Source organism: Macrotis lagotis, chromosome 2, assembly GCF_037893015.1.
Source record: "Macrotis lagotis isolate mMagLag1 chromosome 2, bilby.v1.9.chrom.fasta, whole genome shotgun sequence".
NCBI lineage: Eukaryota > Metazoa > Chordata > Mammalia > Peramelemorphia > Peramelidae > Macrotis > Macrotis lagotis.
Genome location: NC_133659.1, coordinates 257535756 through 257554750, shown reverse-complemented (window position 1 = coordinate 257554750; position 18995 = coordinate 257535756). Strand labels below are relative to the sequence as shown.

The window sequence follows — 18995 nt, the reverse complement described above, 5'->3', positions numbered from 1 at the left end:
TTTGTTTCATTTCTGCTTTTTATAGTGATTGTAGACTGATATGGTCGGTGGGCCATGTTTGAGACTCTGATATGTGAAACTTAAAAGAGGTCCTATATCTGGAATACTGAGAACATGTAACTCCTGTAACTCATTTCAGAGTACCAAAAGTTAGGAAAGTCATTAGTACACCTAGGAAGATATCTAAGAATGGGTGAATCAGGATGATGACGACCCTTGCAACTTTTCCAAATGAGAGTTAAAGACAAAAAAGTGAACCTTTGTGTCAGTTTTCAACTATTTGAAAGAATTTTGTGAAAGAGATTTTTAGTCTGTTTGGTTTCAGGGGACAGAATGGGAGCATTTGTGGGAAGCTGATTTAATTTTTAATAGTTTTATGTACCATGTTTAACTTGCAGCCTTTTAAAGGGATACTAGAATATTATCTTTTCTTTTTTAAATTAAAAGCCAGTATCTAGTGATTTGGATGTTCATCTTTCCCTCCTTTTCTTTTCTACCCTTCCCTTCTCTCCTTTTCCCTTTCTTTCCTTCCATTCTTATTTCTTCCCTCCCTCCCCTTCCCCCTCCCTCCCTCTTTTTTAAAAGGAGAACCCTTTATAGAGGCCGGAGACGTAGAGACGAGGACCGAATTTCAGTAAGTAATTTTTCTCTGTAAAGTAAAATGTGGGATTTGGATTTTTTTTTTATTCTTAGACTTTTGTTTAGAGGTTTCATTATGGGGTGGCTAGGTCCCGCAGAGGAGTACCTGGGTTCAAATCTGGTCTCAGATACTTAATAATTACCTAGCTATGTGGCCCTGGGCATGCCACTTAACCCCATTTGCCTTGCCAAAAAAAAAGTTTCATTATGTATGAAATAGGACAGAATTCATTTTCTATATACTTCTCTTAGATTTCTCTTAAAGCTTGTTTTCATAACACCAATCTGGGTTGACCCTCTCTAAGACCATAATCATTTTAATGTTGCACCTTTAATAGCTGAAAATAAATAATATGCAAAACACAACCACCCTAATTTGAGTGCCTGTGTTTTCTAAAGCTTATATTTATTAAGCCACATTCTAGTATTTTTACATCATTCTTATTCTTCACTGTCCAGAAAGGTGAAATTAAATCTAATTTCTAAGTAGACAAGGATTCCTAGTATAAGTGTCATTGTTTATTTGACTTAAATTGTAATAGTGAATATGGCTTATACAGGCTAAATTCTTATTTGCTTCAGTCACTATTGGATAACTCTGATTTGTTCTTTGACTCATGTACATGTTGTTTTGTATTTGAATGCCACTTGTATAAACTCTAGTGTAAGTGAATTCTTTTATCTGTGTCTTCTAGCGACCCCATCCTATAGCTGAAACAAAGACTCCTACACCAAAGTTTGACTTGTTAGCATCAAATTTTCCTCCTTTGCCTGGTAGCTCATCAAGAACACAAGGTGAACCTACGTTGGAAAGCAGAATGTCAGATGTTGTTAAGGGAATTTCCAAAGAAAAGGTGATTGATACAGATTCTCAAGTATTAATTTATCTCTCATTTTAGTAGCAATTAAGTTTTAATTAATTGATGCTGAGTACAAGGTTCTCTCAGATGTCTCAGACCCTGATTTCAAAGTGTTTTCAAACGTAGGGGAAAAACATGCACATATATACATACATATATACATACACATACTGACAAAGGACAATTAGGCTATGTTCAAAGGAGAAATTTTGTGCAGAACTATATATACAGCACCTCAGTGGGGGACATGGGTTGGGGAAGATATATGAACTAAGTGGCACCTGACTTGGCCCTTAGAGAGTTAAGGAACTCAATAGTTAATTCTAGCTGTTAACAGGCAAAACACATAGGGAAATAATATGAGAAAGTGCTGGCAAGATAGACTGGATCCACGTTTTGATCCTTTACTAGTTTTTAATTTCAGTAATTCCTGTAGTTTTGACACTTTCCTTTGTAGAAAATTTCTTTGAACTTTTGATTCCTGTTAATCATACAGAGATCTGTCTTGTTTTTAGATTAAATTGAGGTTACCAAACATTAGAAATTATAATCAAGTTTGCAGTCAAATGGATTATGTAGTATAATCCCAGCTATACTTTGCAAATTTTGCTTCTTTGCCCTATTTATTTGAAGATTACCATTCCAATTAATTTTATAGGAGCAGAACAAACTTTAATTTGTAAAGGCATTTGACCTGTTAGTCCTTTCATCTTATCACAGTAGTAGAACATCTTTTCACAAATACCCATTCAAGAAGGGTTCTTGTTCAAAAATATTAACTAATTTTGATATATATATATATATATATATATATATATATATATATATATATATATACCTACCTACAGAAAATGAAATGTTTACTTGACTTGACACTGACTAAAAGATTCTATCTATGAAATAAAATGAAGGCAATCTTGATATTCTTAACCAAAGTGAACAAATTCAAAAATCAATCATAGATAAATGTGAGTCCTGTAGAAAACAAGTCCCAGATTTTTGTTTAGCAAAGTATATTAGACAAAATAGCATAATGAGAACAATGAGAGCAATATAATTTCTTGGAAACAATTTTATGTTGATGAATTTTGTTAAAATAGGAATTCATGTCAACCTTGAGACCTTGAATTCCATTTTATTAATCCAGGGAGCTCCCTGGATAAGGCAACTTTTTCATTGCAGATTGCCACTTTCTCTACAACTTAATCTGAGAGTTCAAAAGAAAACAAGTGTGCCCAAGCACTCCATATAATATCAAGTGTGTGTTAGAGGTGTGAAGTTGGCTTTCTTCTCTTCTTAGTTATTGTATACTGATGATATAGCTATCTAGGCCAACTTTAACTTTCACTGTCATATGATTAGAACCAAGCAGAAAAGCTTAGTATTAAAAGGCAACCAGAGTCCTTTGATCTTTCTTAGTGAAATAGAAAAACCAAGCATCACTCCCTTTGGCAAGCTAAAAAGCTGAGGAAATCTGTGGTAAATAGTTTTGTACCAAGGAATTTTTCAAAGATGAATGGGAGGAATTACCAAAAGACATTAAGGGTTGGTCATCTAGGTGGCACAGTGGATAGAGCACTGACCCTGGAGTCAAGAGTACCTGAGTTCAAATTTGACCTCAGACACTTCATAATTACCTAGCTGTGTGGCCTTGGGCAAGCCATCTAACCCCACTGACTTGCAAAAACAACAACAAAAGGGATATAAAGGACCAAATTAGGAAATAGAATTTAATTCCCTTTTTCTAGCCATATTATGAATTCTAGGACAGATAAGGAGAAAATAGATAATGGAATGATTGCTCATTGATAAAAACCTACAGAAAATGAAAGGAGAAAGGGTTTTTAGATTATAGAGAATGCAACATTGAAGCAGCCAAACATCAGGAGGTGAGTGAGAGAGAGAGTGTACACTGAAATATCTTGTCACTAGGAGGATCTAAATCTAGGTAGGGTAATTGGATTGTATAGAAAGAACATGGTGGGAAGTTGAAGAGATATAGGAAAGTTGATCTCAGAAAAAAAAGCTTCTGAAATCTCAGATCTAGGATAGCACAGATGGAAAGATCACTGAATTTGGAATTAGAAGATCTAGACAAATCTTGGTTCACCTGCTTACCTGCAATAGGTCTCTGAAATGAGGAAAGCACTACTATTTATCATTATCATTTTCTTTTACATAGTTTAAATTCATTGTTTCTGTGAATTTGGTCATTGACCCCACCCATTATTTAATATTTCTTTGTCTCCATATTGAATTGACATTTCTGTCATTTTTCTTAAAGCTAAAGCATTTGAAGCTTAATATTGAGTTCCTTGTTTAACTCTTTAATTTTTGAATATTTTTCTTTTGTCTCTGATAGCATGATGGCAATTGCTTCCCTTTTTTGGATTCACTTGATGCATGTTAACATTTTTCCCCATCTCCTCATTTATCTTTGTGTCTTGGATTTTTTTTTTTCTTTTTGCAGTTTTGTTTTCTTATCCAGTCTATCCTTTTTCATTTTATTTCATTATTTAATCTTTTCACTTTTGAGATTGAGGAGTTGATTTCTTTCTGAAATCTTTGGTGCTTTTTTCTGAACCGTTATTTTTCTCATTATTCACTTCCTTATTGTGGTCCTTGTGGATTGGATCTCAAATTGTCTCAACCTCCTCCTACACATAGTTCATCACCTAGTACTCTGCTTCAAGGGATGCTGGGGGTAGTCAGAACTGGTCCCATTTGGAACTGTGCTCTTTTCCTCAGGTACTGCACAATTCCTGACATAGTGTTCTATTCTGGTAACTTACACCATTCCCCTTTTCTCTGACTGGACACCAGTTCCTAGCCTGCTTTCCCTAATACTAGCAGCTTAGAACTTCATAGTGTGCTTCTGGGTTGCATCCTCTAACAATCTTTTGCTCCTGAAGGGTTGCCAAGCTAAGACACTTAATTCAGATTAGAGCCAGAGTCTCTATAGCTCTAAAAAGAGGGAAGCAGCAGTAGGATACAGGGCTGGGTTTTGTTGTACCCCTGTGTCTTTGAGTCTGCTAGTGCAGCTTCAATTCCTGTATTATGAGAGTTGGTAGAAGGTTGCTAGGTGGTAAGTCCAAGGTTAAGTGAGCTTCACTTCCTGGGTTTGGGGGGACCTTTGGAGATTTTTTTTTAACCTTTTGGATTCTGATAATCCTTGATCAGGACTGTCCAAAATGCAGTGCAATTTTATACAGCCCCATGTGGGTTTACTAAATGTTTTATTAAAGGAACTTGAGCTACTGCAGAGCTCTCACTAAAATAGCAAATCAAAATATTGTCTATTGTTTCGATGAAAACTTTAAAAGTAAGCTTGGACAGTTCTGTCCTAGATCATGGAAGCAGCTAATGTTGCTTTACCTTCATTGTATAATTTCTGTTTCGGAAAAGTTTGAGAAATTTGAGAATTGAAAATAATTTCTTCATTTCTCTCAGGAGCTTAAAATATTCTACTATTAGAATAACAATATTATTCAGCTCTAATTTCTCTTTCCCAAGCATAGAGAGCTATAAATTTATATAGTATAGTTTGGAAGGGAGGAGCAAGACAGGCAGTGGGGCTGAGTGACTTGCCTAGGGGCCCACAACTAGTAAGTCCCTGGGAACAGATTTGAACTCAGATCCTCCTGACTCCAGGATCAGTGCCCTATCCACTGTTCCTCATTATAATTGATAGCTTTGATTTCTTACTCTAAAAAGTAATTGATTTATCAAATGAGGAATGGTTCTTATTTTTTGCAAATTGTCTCAGGTTCTCTAAAATTTTAAGAAATTAGATTTTTATCAAAGAAACTTTGTGGAGTTTTCCCAGTTTCTAGCTTTTCTCTGAATTGGTTTTGTGAGTATAAAAATATATAACCAAAAAACTTATTGCCTCTTGAACTTTATTTTTTATTTGATCACCTTTCCCCTTTCTATAGATCTGACATTATTTCCTCTCTGCACCACTAATTTGCTAATGATTTCATCCTTAATGCTTAAATTTTAAACCTATTTTGAGTTGTCTCAATAGATGATGTAAGATGTTGGTTCATGCCTTGTTTATGTTTTCCCAACAACTTTCACTAGTATTTTTACATTTATCAAATACTAGTTTATGTTGCTTATTTACTTATATATATTTTGTGAACCTTACAGTTTGAGACTGGTACTGCTAGTTCCCTCCCCCCCTTTTTTTCCATTGCTTATGTTAATAGCAATAGTCTTGACTTTTTATTCTTCTAGATGAATTTTATTGTTTTAGTTCTCTAAAGTAATTCTCTAATAGTTTTGGTATGCATGGAATAAATGGTCATTTTGATGTTTTTATGTTGGTTTTACCTAATCATGAGCAATTATTATTGCATTAATTTAGATATGTCTTATTTGTGTGAAGTGTTTAAAATTATTCATTTAATTTCTCTGTGTTTTGACAGTTACACTCAAAAAAAAATCCACATTTTTTAAATAAAATTTCACTTTATCTCTTCCTAGTGATGTGTTGGCAATATACCAACATGCTGATGATTTTGGGCGGGTTTATAATTTGGAAAAAATATTGAATAGTAATGGTGGTAAAGGACTTCCTTGTTTAAGACAGTATGTAATGCAGTGACCAGACTTCACATTGTGAAACCATGCTTTGGTTTTCAGAGCCTCAGTTTCATCCCATAACATAGTTTATCCTTTTGTTCAACATGAAAGTACCAGTGAAACTACTCTTTTCTTTAAATCAGTTAATGAAATATTGGGTAAAGTAGCTTGTAGTTTTTTCTTTTTCAGAAAAGCTAAGTTAAAAAAAAGTGGTTTATCTGCTTTTCTAATCATATTCTTTTAAATAGCAACCTTTTAGTCGAATTTTAATTAATCAGATTGACTTGTGTACAATACAAATTTTTGTTTATTTTAAGAAACTTCATATCTTTTGGGGGGGTACTTAGAATTGAACATTATTATTATTGCCCCCAAAACATCATTTATCTTTTACTCTTAGCTATGCGATTTATTCCTTAGTATACTAACAACCTATGCCAGAAGGTTAGTGTGTTGGAATGTGAATCTAGTTAGTAACTGTCCATTTTATATAGGGATATTTAAAAACAATAGATAAAATTAAATTTTGAGTATTTTGGGTTTTGTCTATCAGTTTTCTTTAGTCTTTCACAAAAAAAGTTGAAAGTTGATTATGTGTTTTACATTTTCTACAACTTGAGTTTACTTGTGAAGTTGGTAAAATAGATTTTTGGTTCTTTTTTTTAAGGTGTTTTGTTTTTTTTTTTTTTTGCAAGGCAAATGGGGGTAAGTGGCTTGCCCAAGGCCACACAGCTAGGTAATTATTAAGTGTCTGAGGCTGGATTTGAACACAGGTACTCCTGACTCCAGGCCCGTTGCTCTATCCACTGGGCCAACTAGCCACCCCATAACCAAAATATTTTAACAGATGAACAATGAAACCCACTTTGATCAATACTCCTAGCCACACTTAAATAGATTTTTAAAGCAGGATAAATCAATAATTAAATTTCTAAATGTGTACCATTCTTCAGTACTAGCAATTTCTTGTTCTTTTGTCATGTTAATGAAACCTTATTGTCCCACTATTTTATCTTTTTTACTTGACTGAGGGAGTAAAGAATCTTAATGATAATATAATAAAATGTTTCAAGCACCAATATCAATTTTTACTTTTGACTTTTTCCTTTAAGGAGAATAAAGAATTGCCAACCAGTTGCCCGATCTCTACTGAGGACAGACAGACAGACAGTAATACCCAGCTGCCAAGCTTGAATGCAGGTTCTCCAAAAACTGAGATTTCTGTGTTAAGGTACAAAATGAAAAATAGTCTGTTTAAAGGAATGTTGCAAATTTCTCTTCTGTGAAAAAATAAAAGGGATTATGGTTCATTTATGAAAACCCTAGTTTTGGGAGTCGGGAATGAGGTATTCTGGTCCTAGCTCTCTGCCTTAATTAGATGTATGTCCTTGACATTTAAAGTCTGAAGTTCTTTTCTTGTAAAATGTGGACTCTATATTGGTGATTTTTGAGATCCATTCCCTTCCAGTTTCAACAATCTATGCAAATAATATAGTTGAAACAAAGGAAAGAATATTGAAATGTTTATTTCTTCTAAGATCTGGGGTAAAATTGAAATTGTTTTATTACCTTAGGGATATTCTTAAATATTCTAACTACTTAGAGTGACAGAGGTGCCTTTGATCTTTCCTATTAGTAGTGCTTATTAGTACAGTGAATTTTTCATTATTTTCATGAAGCCCCTAACAAGTGTTTTCTTTCTTTCTTAGCACAACTCAGCAGGAGAAAAATCTTGTGGAGATTTGCTCTGTCCCGAAGGATGTTTCTGACCAGACGGTTCCACTTTTACCATCTTGTTCTCCTAATGGTGCAAAACCACCGAGGATAAACACTGCTTCACCTTGTAATGTAAATGTGGCTACAGCTGTTGTACAGGTATGACAAATAATTTCATTTGCTGAAGTCCTGAGGTGAGACTTCTAGACTGACATTAACGTCTCTAAATAGTTTTTGAGTATCTAGTATGTTAGGCTAGGCATTAAATGAGGGGGGGTTACCTCTCTTTACCCCCACAGTCCCCAAAATTAAGATACTCCTTTATTAAATTCTGGGAGCAAGCTCATTGTACTTGCACACACATCAAAAATTAATCATAGCAGAGATATTTTATACTTGAGAACAGAGAAATAGTTGTGTTTCTGAGTTCCTAAATTTAATTGCTTCAGTTATTTGTGGTTTGCATGTAATTCAGCAAGATTTCCTAGCTAGATTATAGTGAATTTTTCACTTCTTGAATGGGCAGCATGGTAGGGACATTATGTTTTTGGCCCTTGGTTTTTCTTTGTAAGCATAAAATATTGTGAAAGCAGGTAATCTTTGTTAATTAAGCTCATGTAGTTCTGGCATATAAGAGTCTACAACAATTTTTTTTTTTTTTGTCACCTTAAAGGAGCCCCGGAAGTTAAGTTATGCTGAAGTTTGCCAGAAGCCCCCTAAGGAACCTCCTCCAGTCTCTGTGCAGCCACTAAGAGAGCTTCGTTCCAATGTTGTGTCCCCTGCCAAAAATGAAGAAAATGGTGTTCCTGAGAAAACACATGAGAAGATGCATGAAAAGCCAGAAGGAAGGGCTAGTAAGGATTATCCTGGCTTCCGTGGCAATACTACTCCCCGAGGTGCAGCTGGAAAAATCAGGGAACAGAGACGCCAATTTGGCCATAGGTCTTCACCTCAGGGAGTGACTCGTCGTAATGGCAAAGAGCAGTACGTGCCACCCAGATCACCAAAGTAAAAAACAAACAAACAAAAGCAAAAAAACTGTTCTAAACTCCTATCTCTTTCAGTTAAACTTGAACTGTGGATTAATGAGCTTGTTGGATAGGGAGGGATATAGCCAGGAAGGAGAGAGGAGAGAGAAAGTGTGGCCTGAACCGTTGTGGATCTTTGGAGTTTGTGAAAAGTGGAATCCCAGAATTCATCTCTAAAGTGATTTTAAAATGCTGGAGGATTCCAATCAGTATAAATATATATATATAAATATTATAATTTTTGTATTTTTGTTTGTCTTTACTTTGCAAGGTTTCCTGCCTGAAATTAATTTTGGGGGTTGAAAATTAGCTGGAAAAATGCATATTTACATGTCCTTCAGTATAGGAGGTAAGGGAGTGAGAGAAAAAATATTTTTTGACAAAGCATTTCTGTAAAATTAGAAATTACTTTTTTTAATCTATTTAAAGTTAGGCTTGTAGAATGCTGTCTTTGCCTATATGGCCTTGTGTTGCAAATCAGATCATTGGCTGGTGTGCTTGGTTTGTGTGTGTTTGTGTGTATGTGCCAGAATGACAGATTGCAGCCAATTCTGTTATGTCATAACTTAGTAACTGATTTAAAAACTGAATGTACTACTTACGTAGAATTTTTTTCCAGCTTGAAATTTAGTCTGTCTTTTGACCTTACTAATATTTCATTCAATAAGCTTTTTAACTGAATTTACTGGAGATCTGATTATAGGTCAGAATAAGTTTGAAGCTCAAGGAAATGGGAAAAAAAAAGCAAATAAATATAAAACTTGGTCTTAGACCTGTGCTTTCAGGTCTGGTAGACTGTAGGGATTAAAACTGCCCTATTTTCTTTCCCCAACAAGGGAAACAACATCTTTTCATTTTTGTTGCTTCAGTGTTGTTCTCTGTGCATCCCCTCTCCAATCTATTATATACCTGTGTGTGCTTTTCATTGCATTAGACAGGTCTAGTAAGATCTTACTTATAGGTGTGTTTGAAACATGGCTTCTGAAATAAGTGTTGTTCATTACTTTGCTTATGTTCAAGTATTCAAATACTTAGGATCCAGGTTGGAAGGGCAGACTGTGCCCCTACAGTAATTTGTGTTAGTGCTAAAGATAAGACTTTGTAACTAATTCTTTAAAGTGTTAAGTACTGTAGAAGTCAAATTTTTTTTAATTTGGGGGGAACTTTTTCTGTTTACAGTGCATATAACGCCTGCATCTTTTTTTTTTCCTAATTTTTTTTTTTCTGGAATTAACTATTACACATACACCAGAAAGTCATAAAATTTTAAGTTTTTGAGGAAAGGCTGAGGAAGAAAGGTAGTTTAAAAAAACCTGTGTAGGTTCTCATTGTCTACATTTGCAGCTCTGTTATACATTGAACAGATGAGTTTGTGTTAGTAATTACAGGAAACGACTGAAATATAAAAAGAAAAAAAACCATGTTGCATTAATCTGCTAAGTCAGACCCCAAGTTCAAAGTTCTGTATAAAAGTTTTTTCTTTTTTAGGAATAGTTTTCCAAAGTAAGAATTGTACCTTTTTCAGTGAATTGCAAATGTACAAATTGAAATTGTAAATTGTAAACACTGGAAAGCACTGTTGTGACATATACAGTAAACATCTTAGTAATATATACTAGTGATGACATTAGAATGAATGTAAAGTGGAGGTTAAATTACATTACTGTGAAACTTTTCATTTTTCAACTTTAGCCGGTTAACCTTTGGAAATTCTTATTTAGTAGGGAACTGTTAACAAATCACTTTAAAAACTGCACATCTTTTTTTTTCCCCCCTACATATATGTATATGTATATGCCAGAGTTGTCATTTCTTTGTAACTTATTCAGCTTGGCAGTTGCTTTTGAGTTAACGGCTTGATAATTCTGTATAATATATTTATGCAGTTTAAAACTGTTCATTTCTACATATAATTTTTAAAAATCATTATTCACTAAAACATACAATAAAACTACCTGTGCTGAGTTTAGGGGAAGTTTTAGGTTCTTTTTAAAAGAAAAAAAAATTAATGATAATCACTGATCACATCTATGATAAAAATGCTTAATCAGTTTACTTAGATGATGCTGCATTTGGTGGAAATGGCAAAGAAATGGCAAACATTTAAAAGTGTTAACACTGTGAACTGCATTGAGTTTCAGAGAATAAATATTTTATAAAATCATTTGATATAGATTATAAACTTAATTATTGCACTCAAACTGAAAAAATAACCTTTACAATATATTCACAGATTTAGGCTTGCCAGTATGCTGTGTATGAATTGTTAAGTAAAAACATGTATTAGTGCTTATAAAGCCATCTAACTTCTAGAAATTTCAGATCTAATGACAAGTGGAAAGAACTTGTTTTGAGGAACACAAGTTGGTGAGGCAAATGTGTTGAGTCTTGCTTATTCATTTGTTATGTCTTGTCAATTCTAACCAGCAAAGAGATTTGGATGTGAGTCCTTGCATTTGATCGAGAGCACTTCAGCATTTTGGACTATCATACAATATAGGCCTTTGTGATATTTTTTTTTTTTAAATCTACTTTATTACAGCTTCTTAGAGTAGAATGAGTGCCTTCTATAGTGAGGTACTAAGAAACTCGATGTATAGCCTTTATTTCACAGCAGCAAATTAAAGTTTCTCTCCAGGTGATGCCTGTTAAATGTGTGAAGCTGTTGATATTTTTTCAGCATTATTCTATAGGTGATAAATTAAGGGAATTCACCTCACCGTATATTTTTGAGTCTTGGATGTAGGAACATAAATATTAATGTTATTTCCCCCGTCTCACCCATATATCCCCATTTCCTTTCTTTTGGGGGAGGGAGGGCAAAAGTAAATACGAACTGCTGTGAAAATTGTAAATTTCTGACCATAAATTTACTCCTGCAGTACTTGTTGCATGAAGTGCACATAGCTTACTTCAGTCAATCTATGCTATCTTTGTATTTTTCAAATGCTCATGCAAGTTCCTCACCTTTCATTTAGCCTCCTTTCCTTTAAAATGGAATGGAGACAATACAAATCTTATGCATTTTTTTTTTAGTCTTGCCCATTTCCATTTCCTTAAACACCTACGGTTTTTCTACTATCAAAAGCAATTTCAGTTTTTAGCAAATTTCAACACTGGTTTTCAAAATAGTTGCCCAGGGATCCAATGGCTAAATTATTTCCCCATTCAGTCTTTGAAGGAAGACTAGATTGTTCAGGGATTTTTTTGTTTTGGTTTTGTGTTATGTTTTGTTAAAGAAGTAGCCAAGTTAGCTTGGTGAAAGGTTTAAAAGGTGCAGTTTTAGCAATAGATATATAGAAGCATAAAGCAACCCATTATAACTTTTGGAAAGGAGGAATAGGAAGGATGTTGCTGGAACAGAATAGTATTTAAAAATAACAATACATTACTGTAGTATTCTCAGTTACAGCCTTACAGCTTTGTCAGCTTCATTATCCACTGGTTTTACTGTCTGACATACATGAGCAGTCATCTGGGTTAAATTTGTAATGTTTGTGCTGGCATGTTATACAAATGGGTAAAATGCACCATTTTATTACAGACAAGATGCAACAGAAACACCCATAGGGGAGAAATTGCCTCTAATAGGTTTTTATAAATTCATAACTACAACAGATATGCAATAGATCTTTTTTGGAATTTTTTTATATGTATTTCCTTGTAACCTGGTTGCCATTAATCTAAATACCTTATGCTTTATTGTGTATGCTATATGTAGTCTGGGCTTCCTTTAAGAAGGTACATAGTAGTTTCCATTTTGATTAACTCTGAATTTGGACACTAGGAGTTCCATGAGAAAAAAAAGGTTTGTTTTAATGTATAGTTGGGAGTAAATCCACTCTGAAAATTCATCTGATCGTTAATCTGTAACAATTTAAAATTATATATTGAAGAACTGAAAACTTTTTTAAATGGCTCTTCAATGACAGATTTTCCAATAGTGCAACTCGGACATTAAAAAGGGTTTTTTTTTTTCAGTTTTGTTAAACTCAAAAATAGATGAATACATATTATATACACACATGTGTATGTTTACATATAGATACATATGTATATGTATTTCCATATCTGTGTGTGTGACCATATTTGTGTGCCCATCAACTTTCTCCTCAGATGATTCAAATTTCCCTTGGCATTCACATCTCTTAACAAAATGGTGAAAATGGGGGGTTGGGGAATAAAAACAGAACCAACTATCTGGCTTCTACTTTGTCCATTGCTCTGGTTTGTTCCTGTTGTCAAGACTGTCCAAAACAATAAGGTGTGACATAGGCTCATGCTTTAAATGTTAAACTGATTACATCCATGTATTTGTATTTTTGTTTTTGACATTGCCAAGGTGCTATGGGAAATTAAAATAACACAAAATTAGAAAAAATAAAGCTGATTTAAAAACAGATCTGGTTTCCTTTTCTACAGTGTAATAATATTCATCTCTATACTACTCATTACTTCTCAAATGTGTTTAGTCACCACCAGTTTAAAGTATGTCATGCAGGGCCGGGCAGTGTCACTCTATACATTACAGAACAAGAAATAAAACCACTTCATTTAACCCTTCCTTTTCTTACCTCCCTACAGATAAGCCTGATGAAAAATAAATGTTTATTATTTCAGTTGTGGAGGATTACATGTGATATTAAGTGATTCCTTTGGTTGGCAGACTTAACTTGTGACTCCTTTGTTCTAGCCATTATCATTGAAGAGATAATAGGTAAGGGTAGGTCCCTTTTGAATTGTGTGACCTTAAACACTTTGGCCAAGTTCTTTTCTGCTCATAATGTACATTGACTTATAAAATTAAAGCCAAGTATAACATGATTTAAAGAACACCACTAAGCAGAAACATAGGTAACCAGGAGACCAGACCACCTATGAGTTTTTTATATTTGTAAAAGTATCCTAGAGAGTACAATGCCCTGCCAATCTATAAAGTCTTTTACAATTCTGTTTCAAGAAGATCATGATAGTTCTCAAAGGAAAAATTAGGAGGGAGTAGCCCACTGTATGATGCTTCCACTGGACTTACATTTGTGGGTGTGAACTTTAGGTGTCTTAAGCATCCACCAGAAAGGAGGCAATATCCTTCACCAGCTGTTTTCAACACACTGCACATTGACGCTATATTACATTCAGACATCTGTTTAGCATGTTTACCTCAAAATCTGGAAAACAATAGAGGTGGGAGGGAAAGCTTTAAGCTGCCATTACACTAAGGATTGACAGAAAACAGGAGACCCTGACCAAAAAGCTCTTTAACACAATTTGGGAAGAGGGTGCCTGAATGCATAAGAGATGCAGAATAAACCTTAAAAAGAATAGGTCTCCACAAAAAGTGGCATTTGAATCTGTAAGATCTGTGGAAAGAGGATATTATGACTGAAATACAAAAATTTTGATTGTTTTTGCACAAATAAAACCAATGCAACCACAATTAAAGGAAAGCAGGAAGCTGACAATTTTTACACCTAGTATTACTAATAAAGGACTTGTTTGTAGAACTGAGTCAACATTGTAAGCTGTTTCCCAGTTGATAAATGGTCAAAAGATAATGAGCAGGCAGATTTCAGATGAAATTTAGACTAGTCATGAAAAAACGTTTTAAATCATTGATTAGAGAAATGCCATCTCAACAACTATCAGATTAATACGACGAAAAAGAGAAATGAAATATTTGAGTGGATGTAGAAAAATTGGGACACATTCTCTGTTAGTAGAGTTGTGAACTGATCCAGTCATTCTGGAGAGTTGTGAAATTGGCTTTTGAGCCAGCAATACCCATTACTACTTTCCAACTACACATAAAGATAAGTTTTCAACATTCACTTTTTGTAAGGTTTTTACTAACATTTTTCCTCTTCCCTCTCCCAGAGATCATAAAAGGGAAAAAGATGTACACATACAAAAATAAAGCAGCTCTTTTTTTGCAATGGCAAAGAATTAGAAATTGAGAGAATGTTATAATTTGGAGGATGACTGAATGAATTGTGGTATATGAATGTGATGTTACACTATTCTATAAGAAGTCATGAGCAGTGCATGTTCTACCTAGCAGAGCCACTATTAGGACTGCACCCCACAGGAGATAAAAACCAAAAAGGAAAAGTACATATATGTATAAGAATATTTGTGGGAGCTCTTCTGATGGCAAGGAATTGGGAAATTACCGGGGTGTCTCTCAGTTGGGTAATAACCAAACAAATTGTGTTGTTCTGCTATATGAAATTATAAGCATGATGCTTATAGAAAAATTTGAAAATATTTACATGAGCTGATTTAAAATGAAATATGCTATGTACAGAATATGAGCAATATTTTAAGATAAATGGCTCAAATTTTCTCAGCAAGAAGATGATCAAAGACAATTCTAAAAGATTTGTGATGGAAAATGTTAACGCACATCCAGAGAAAGATCTATGGAGGCTGAATGCAGACAGAAGCATACTATTTTAACTTTTAAGGATTAAAAGAATTTTAATGTACATGGAAATAGTTTTCAATGAATTGGTGTAAGGGCCTCAAAAAGTCTGGCAAGTTCTACCATTTCCTGAAGGGGCTTCATCTTCACTTCCTTCTTCACATTCAACTGTTCTTGTCTCCAAGGATATATTGGCAGTCTTTCCATCCACTGTAACACTTTAAATGGATCCTTAACACACAATCTTCCCCAAATATGTCTTGAAGCATAATCTCCAATCTCTTGCTGTAAATATGCATTTCTGGTTTTCTTTGATACCTTAGGTACTGCACCTTTCTGTATTTTGGGGTTTGACTGAATTTCAAGGATCACTGTTGTGACTCTATCTGCATACATATCATTGGAAGGATTTGCTAACCACTCTAATACTACCATGACTGGTTTCTGTATTACAGTAATATTCTTAAACACTTTCAAAGCTGGTTTTTACTGAATGTCAATTTCTTTTACATCACCCGTCAGTTTCTGTAGCTGATAGATAAAATAGCAAAATAAAAGGACCAGTCTAGGGAATTTCTTGAATCTGTTTGACAGTGCCCACATTGCTAAATTTGTATAATTGGAGAGGTCACAAGGTGAAAGAATATGATAATTAAAGTTTCTTTTAACCAGAATTCCTGAGACACTCTGTACTTGTTCAGGTTTCTTGTCTGCTAAGAAGCCCATAACCTTAGCTCATTTTTCTCCCCAGAAATTTAACATTACTGTTGCAGTATTCTGAGGATTGTGAACTTCTATGAACATCATTGTCTTCATATTCTCTTACCAATGCTGCTTTCAATCTTGCCATTTCATTCTGCTCTCCATGCACTAGGATCACATGGGGAGGCTTCAGAGTGCGAATAAATTCGCTAGTTTGTTGGTAAACTGAGCTGAGAAAGAAATATAATCTACAGACATCTTCAGGGGCATCTTCTGTCCACACATGGTAGTAGTAATCTCTTCAGGTTCAGACATGATATGCTTGGCAAGTGTTCCCTCAAACGCAGCGCAGTATCCTGCTATAATTATACCATTTCTTTTATCAGTACACCAACTTTCAAATAATTCTCTGGAGAAGCCACTGTTGCATCATGCCTGGAGAAGCAAGCCATCACAACACTTGTGCCAATGTCATCAAAATGATCCATGCTCTTGAGATTACTAATGTGTTTGAAGACAAAAGGATTGTTGATATTGATTTGTTTGTGGATTTTGTCATTCATGGCATTCACATAGGTCTGGTACACTGCCATGCATTTCTTAGCCAAAGATGATGCATAGTATGGGAATGTCATGGAGTTCTGGATGATTCTGCCAATATTCATCTAAAATTGAAAGAAGTTCTTGAGCGAAGACAGGAATAAGACCTCTGCCACCTAGTGGCAATATCATGAACAGTGTTAGAGAAGCTTGCCTCTTGCTCTTTCATGAATGTGAGTCCCATATGTAGATTCAATAATAAGAATATCTGGTTTAATACTAGGAATTTCAGCAGCCATTAAGTGTCTATCTTCTTGCCTTGAGAAATCACCCGTGTATAAAAGCTTTACACCAGCAATCTCAATCATAAACATGGCTGCTCCCAGAACATGGCCTGCGTGATTAACACCCAAACTTGATTCCTGCAACTTCCTTTACTTCATGAAAGTTGACAGTTTCAATTTTGTCCATACTCTCTTCTAAACCTGTCTCTGCATGAGTGAGATGAGCTGAACCAGAAAAACACTGTACACCCTAACAGCAACATGGGGATGATGTTCAACCTTGAAGGACTCGCTCATTCCATCAGTGCAGCAATGGGGAACAATTTTGGGCTGTTTGCAAAGGAGAGTGCCATCTGTATCCAGATAGGGAGCTGTGGAGTTTGAACAAAGGGCAAGGACTGTTCTCTTTAATTTAGAAAAAAAAGCCAGATATCTTATTGTCTGATCTTGTTACCTCTTAAGACTTCTTGTCTCTTCTTTAAGGATTTGATTTGTCTCTCATCACACTCAATTTGGATCAAGGTACAACATGGAAACAGATTGCTTCCTGTGGGGGTAGGAAGTAAGATGGGGGGGGGGGAATTGTAAAACAATATCTTTAATAAAAATAAATTTTAAAAAAATCTGTCTCAGCATAAAGCATATCGTCTGCCGACATATTACTAACGTTGACATAATCAGAAAAAAGCCATCTGTAAATAGCTTTTGTAGCATGAGTCATAAACTTGTTTGAAACTTGTCTTCTGCAGAAACCAAGGTGATCCACAAGTGATCTAAATGGAAATGAGATCGATGTCCGCAGGATCTATCCAGTCAATGTAAGGAAGAGCATGCACTCCTTCCAAGCCAGGATGAATTCCACAATCCCGCATTGTTCTTCTTCCTTTGGACTCCAGAATAATCCATGAGCTTCCTCCGTCTTGCCCAGCCCCAAGCAGCGGTCAGGGCGGATCAGCGGCGGGTCTCTCTCCTCGGCCGGCATCTCCCGGGTCGGGGGGAAGGCATGAGGAAAGGGGAGCCCGGAGGAACCGCCCCCCTCCCTGGGCACTGCCACCGTGGCGGGCATGGCGCCCAGGCGCTCCCGACCTGGCTGCCGGCGGGGCTCGGCGCACCACGTTTTGCCTTAACTTTTTGAAATTTACTTTTTTCTTTCTCATGTTTTTTTTTTTCCTCTTTTATTCTGATTCTAGTTTCACTTCATGGCTTGTTGATGTATATATATAACCAATTAAACATGATTGTATGGTATATATATATATATATATATATATATACACACATGTATATGTATATGTATATGTATATGTATATGTATATGTATATGTATATGTATATATAAAACCAATATCAGATGAAGTGCTGTCATGAAGAGCAGTGAGGGAAGGGAGGGAAGTAGAAAAATGTGTAACTCAAAATCTTACACCAAATGAATGTTGAGGGGCGGCTAGGTGGCGCAGTGGATAGAGCACCAGCCCTAGAGTCAGGAGTCCCTGAGTTCAAATCCAACCTCAGACACTTAATAATGAACTTGCTGTGTGGCCTTGGGCAAGCCACTTAACCCCATCTGCCTTGAAAAAATAAAAAACAAACAAACCTAAAACAAATAGAGTTAGCAAATACACTAGATAGAATCCTGTTGGGAAAAAGTGAGTCCAGCCCCGCTCAACGAGTCTGAGGACTCTTCTGTTGTTCTTCCTTCTAGAAGACCGTAACATGCAAGTGATTTGGATTTCAGTGAGAGAGGCTGTGCTAAGTCACCAGGCTCACCTTCTCCTTCAGAGCCCATCTGGGTTAAGTGGCCAGATGTTAGGACAACGGGGAGACCTCACAGGTTAAGACCAGGAAAGTGCTGCAGATAAAAATACTGTGCACCAGAATGAGAAGAGGCCTTCAATATATACGGAGGCAGATCCAGTTTCAGGGCACAGATTGACTGCATTCCACAATGACATTCTTGGGTGAGAGGTCCAGAGCCAGAAGAAAGGACATTCAGAATCCAGTAGCAAGGCTTAAACCCCAGGCCTCTGGAGCATCTGGCCCAACTTGCAGAAGAATAATGTGGACAGAGCTTTACAAGTTGGTGGATAGGGGCCGAATCTAGCAACAGTCTACACTTGACCAGACCCAAATCCAAGTCAGCAATTTGTACGGCTGAGACCAAAGGTACACTGAAAGATGATAAGGCTTCAGCTTTTCCCTGAGATCTTAGAGACACAAC

General features: G+C 35.5%; 1 protein-coding gene, 1 long non-coding RNA gene and 1 pseudogene across 7 annotated transcripts in view; 1 reads left to right on the top strand and 2 right to left on the bottom strand.

The window, feature by feature from the left end:
* Positions 1-13230, top strand: part of LARP4 (La ribonucleoprotein 4) — a 46639-nt gene extending 33409 nt beyond the window's left edge. For 3 of the 6 annotated variants that reach the window (XM_074225932.1, XM_074225931.1, XM_074225930.1), the window contains exons 12-16: positions 586-634; positions 1335-1493; positions 7199-7317; positions 7796-7961; positions 8476-13230. In XM_074225932.1, the coding sequence (XP_074082033.1) occupies positions 586-634; positions 1335-1493; positions 7199-7317; positions 7796-7961; positions 8476-8814 (832 nt within the window). In that variant the 3' untranslated portion in view covers positions 8815-13230. The remainder of the gene's footprint in view (positions 1-585; positions 635-1334; positions 1494-7198; positions 7318-7795; positions 7962-8475) is intronic. The other 3 variants (XM_074225933.1, XM_074225935.1, XM_074225934.1) reach the window with 3 other exon arrangements.
* LOC141514822 (uncharacterized) overlaps positions 1-18995 on the bottom strand; it is a 66055-nt gene that overhangs the window by 29875 nt on the left and 17185 nt on the right. The gene's annotated exons all lie outside the window — the stretch shown is intronic.
* Positions 11778-17759, bottom strand: LOC141514821 (cleavage and polyadenylation specificity factor subunit 3-like; annotated as a pseudogene).